Genomic DNA, 4678 nt, shown 5'->3' with positions numbered 1-4678 from the left:
TCAGAAGGAAGAAAAGAGCTGGAAATAGAAGAGTGTCTCCTCTCGTCTCTCGTCTCTTCCTGCCCGGAGCGATGACTAAGGAAGGCTGCAGGGGAGCGCACTGTCGAACTGACGGTTTTATCTGTCAAATTTCTCTCTCTCTCTCTCTCTCTCCCTCCCTCCCTCCCTCCCTCCCCCTCTCGCTCCACCTGCCCTGAGGCTGTGTGAAATAAGACACCAAACAACAGCTTTCCTCTCAAAACTTTCCCAGCCTGCCTCTGGCTTTGATCAGACTGTCCGCTGCCATCATTTCACAACACACTCCTCTGGGTATGTGTGTGTGTGCATGCGTGCGTACATGTGTGCGTGCATGTGTGAGTGTGTGTGTGTACCATGCCATGTTAATACACACTATCCCTGGAGATATTATCTCAGTGGATAATTATAAAGTTTCTCTACCTTACAGACCATTGTTAGGTCTTGGTTAGGCCTTGGCTAAGGGTTCCTTAGGCCTCTGTTAAAGGGTTCATAATGGGTTTGTTATGTGTTAGCCGCAAGTGGACTGTCCTGAAGCTGATAATAGTAGAGATATCAGGATCTCAGTGGAATGTGCCTGTGTGTATTAGTGTGTTCGTTCGCCTGACATGTTGTGTGTTGTGTCATCACGCTAACAAATAGTGACAACTGACTGTTTACACCAGGCTTAGATGTATCACCCCTTATTCCCACCAGCATACACACGCTCGCATACACACATACCCAATCTCCCCTGCTGTACCCCCCTCACCCCTCCCTCTCCCCTCTCCACTTTACACACCATCCCCAAAGACTCCAAACTGGCAAACAGACAAGACAGAGAGATAAAGAAAGGCAGAGAGAAGAGAGAGAAGGAAAGCAGGGGGAGATGGATGGCGAGGGAGCTGCTGTTTGATGTCTTTGCTAGCGCCATGGAAACAATGAGCTGTGATTGTAAATGAGCTAATTAAGTAAACTGCTAACGAAGCGTGGAAACAATTTGCTTGACCCTTCAGAGCAGAGAACTCTGGGAGCACAACACTAATCAGCTAGAGACGGGAGGTACCAGTTACAGACAGGTAACACACACATACACACACACAAACACACACACACTGAATGACTTGTACTATCTTATTAGGCATAGCCTCGGTTCCTTTGATACCTTCTCAGCACCGTGTCACAAGTGCCTCTCACAACACACCACTTAAAACATCCAGCGGCCAACGAAACAGCAGAGCAGAGATAGAAGGATAGAAGCGAGGGATAGAGAGATGAGAGAAGGCTGACAGAGAGAGCAAGAGAGTGAGAGAGCTGTGAAATAACGTAGATGGATACACAATAACAAAACACTCTGCTCCTTCAAGGGAGCCTGATGTAACCGATAGCAACTGAGTAATTATTGACGGAAGGCTGCAGAAAGCTACACTGACTGACACTCAGCACTGGCTAGTCGCTGCGTTCGCTGGTAGTGTGTGTCTGGGCTGACTGATATAGTAGTACTCACTGTAGAGCGAGTCCTACGCTAGTCACTAGAAAGCCATGCTAGAAAGAGTGAAAGTGATATGGGCCACTTCCATTCTTTGTAGTATGGGCTGTGTGGAGGAGAGTCGTTTGTGAATGCAGCTACAGGGTGTTACTCACTTGATGAACTGTCCCATGTCATCACACAGAGCCTCACAGCCAGGCCATTTACACTCTCCATGGCCATAGAGAGGATGGGAACCTGCATGCTCCTCATGGCTGGGGGAGGGAGAGAGAGAGAGGGTGAAGAGAGGGAGAGGGAGGGGGGAGGGGGAGAAAAATAGCAGGTTAGAATGATCTGAAGCTAACATAACAGATGTACAGACATCACATACTGTACGGGAAAACAAATTAGTGATCTCATTTCAGATGATCAAGGACAGATGAAATAAAGCAAGCTGACACACTAACACATCAGTAGAGACATGCCTCTGAGCAGCAAAAACACACACAGTGCAAGCATCCATTGTTCCACACTAAGGCCATAGTTCCTTTACTATCATCAGAGCTTAGTGAACATGAAGCTAAGAGCAGAATGGTGTGTGTGTGTGTTCCTCCGTTTCAAACGTTCATCCTCACACAGCCCCAGTCCCCCCCTCCCTCTCTCTCTCCAGTCAGTATGGGCGGGCAGAGAGACTTAGACGGCCCGCCTGATTGGTGCGTAGGGCGGCGGTCTTATCCCTCATACGGTGGTTGTTCTGAGACGTGGCTGCAGGCTTTATTGTGGTGAGACAGTTCTCTCTCTGTGTGTGTGTGTGTGTGTGTGTGTGTGTGTGTGTGTGTGTATGTGTGTGGGTGTGTGTGTGGCTCTGGGATGCTGATTCTGGTTTGGCCCAGATCCAGGCACTGGCCATGTGTGTTTGGTGTGTGTCCAGTAGCCAGTGTACAGGGTTCACATTGTGCTGCAGATGAGGTTTGGCCCAGCCTGGCCTCGTGTCTGACACACTATGACAGAGAGTTCACAGTTTATTGACATTAAATCTACCAGCATCCAGAGACGTACAGGCTGGAACAGCAATATGCATATGTGTTTGTGTGTGTGTCTGTGTGTGTGGAGGCGGTTGAGGCTTCTCCCAGATCCACATCACAGGGTTGTCTAACACAAACCATCCCTCTCACAGATGGGACCATCCCAAAGACGAGCACCCACTCTTCCCCTCCTCTCCTTCCTCTCTTTTCCCCTCTTCTCCTCCCCTATTCCCCTCTCATTGGTCAGATGTGCTGGCAGTGGTTGTGCTGTGTGTGTGTGTGTGTGTGTGTGTGTTGGCTGTGGTTGACTCTGCTCAGTTCAGAAGCTGCTCAGACTGCAGACACGACAAACTACTGGCAACCACACACCAGTCCACATCAGCCATGCATTAACTGGAGCATGCTAGCCCCTCCCAGTCTCCTCTGCCTCCCTATTAGCAATGCTAGGGTAGTGTTAGCATGGGCCAGTCAAATAGCAAAGGATATTAGCGATGAGCTAGCTCTCTTATACTTCCCCCACACAGAGGGAGCATGTCCTCATTCTCGGGATGTTAGGTCTGTGTGTGTTACTCACTGGCTGCTGGACAGTGGGCCGCCTTTGGAGTAAGGCATGAGGTGTTCATCTCCGAGGTCTGCCTTGCTGAACGAGGAGATCCATTCAAAGAGTCTTGCTCTTAAAGATGAAATGGACACAACCCACAGGTGAATACCGATGCACCCCCAACATCCTCAACACACACAATCTGAAACACACATCTCCTCTGAACACACACATACCTAACAAACACACACAAAGAATAACACTACACACACAACACTTTTTCTACTTTGTGCTCACATTCGCACAAAACATTTATCAGGTCACCCCTTCCTCATTCACTCCTCCTCCTCCTCCTCCTCCTCCTCCTCCATCTCATAATGTTCAGCCAGACACACTCATGCCAAACTGGCACCTGGGCAGCAGTAGAGTAGTAGGCTATGCTCCAGATAACACATGAAAACCACAAATCAAATTAACTGAGGGCCGTTTACACTAGAATATTATACACACCAGCTTATTGCACAGTCCTTCACACAAATACACACACCCTACACACACCCTACACACACACACACACACACACACACACACACACACACACACACACACACACACACACACCATCATATTACACAACACTTCACACAAATAAACACACCCTACACACACACACACACACACACAATCATATTACACAACACTTCACACAAATACACACACCCTACACACACCCTACACACACACACACACACACACACACCATCATATTACACAACACTTCACACAAATACACACACCCTACACACACACACAATCATATTACTCAACACTTCACACAAATACACACACCCTACACACACACACAATCATATTACACAACACTTCACACAAATACACACACCCTACACACATACACACACACACACACACACACACTTTATACACACACAGACACACCCACACACCCTACACACAGAGTCTCTGTGTCAGAGTGAACTTCTCTCTAAACTACGGAGAGGCAGTCCAAAGACATAGTAACTATGTGTGAATTAGTTCCAGCGCAGTTCCTCTACAGGACACATGGAGGACACATCAGTCACACTGTATTACTATCTGTGTACATCACACTCTCTCTAGCTCTATCAGACATGTGTGTGAGTGTGTGTGTGTGTGTGTGTGTGTGTGCGTGTCTGCTTTTCAAAAACCTGTGCTGTAGCAGTCCATCGTGTAACAAACTCTCGCTGGGTGACGCCAAGCGCCTAATTTGTTTGCAATCATCTAACAATAACCCATATAATAAAATACATTTCTGAAATATGCCCCCGATGGTGCATTTATATGAAACGTTTGTAATGCATCCAACTGTACCTGTCTCTGTACCTGTCTCTCTTTGGGGTGTGGTTGCTCTGTCCGTTGTGCAGGCTGTGCAGGGTGCTGTGTGTGTTTGCTTTGGGGAAGGAGGATGAGGTAGAGTTGGTGCTGAGATCCAGGCCCTCTCCAGTCTGCTGCTGCTTCAGGGCCTCCTCTGCAGACTGCACCCCCGACACCTCCTTCCACAGCTGCTGCAGGTCCCCAGGACACATGGCTGCAGGGGGGAGCGGAGAGTGGGGGATGAGAGGAGGGTGGAGATTTAGAGTTATTGGATATTAG

General features: G+C 48.4%; 1 protein-coding gene across 1 annotated transcript in view; it reads right to left on the bottom strand.

Moving 5' to 3' along the window:
* Positions 1 to 1634: 1634 nt before the first annotated feature.
* The window catches only part of LOC311122764 (forkhead box protein P4-like), a gene marked incomplete at both ends in the record, with an annotated part of 14774 nt that continues 11730 nt past the window's right edge, over positions 1635 to 4678 (bottom strand). The window contains 3 exons of the mRNA XM_084197087.1: positions 1635 to 1737; positions 3062 to 3160; positions 4409 to 4613. Coding sequence (XP_084053213.1) covers positions 1635 to 1737; positions 3062 to 3160; positions 4409 to 4613 — 407 coding nt within the window. The remainder of the gene's footprint in view (positions 1738 to 3061; positions 3161 to 4408; positions 4614 to 4678) is intronic.

Source organism: Coregonus lavaretus (genome assembly GCF_964263955.1).
Source record: "Coregonus lavaretus genome assembly, contig: HAP1_SCAFFOLD_7355, whole genome shotgun sequence".
Classification (NCBI taxonomy): Eukaryota; Metazoa; Chordata; class Actinopteri; order Salmoniformes; family Salmonidae; genus Coregonus; species Coregonus lavaretus.
Note: the sequence above shows the minus strand (reverse complement) of the source record. Positions and strands in the feature narration are given on the sequence as shown.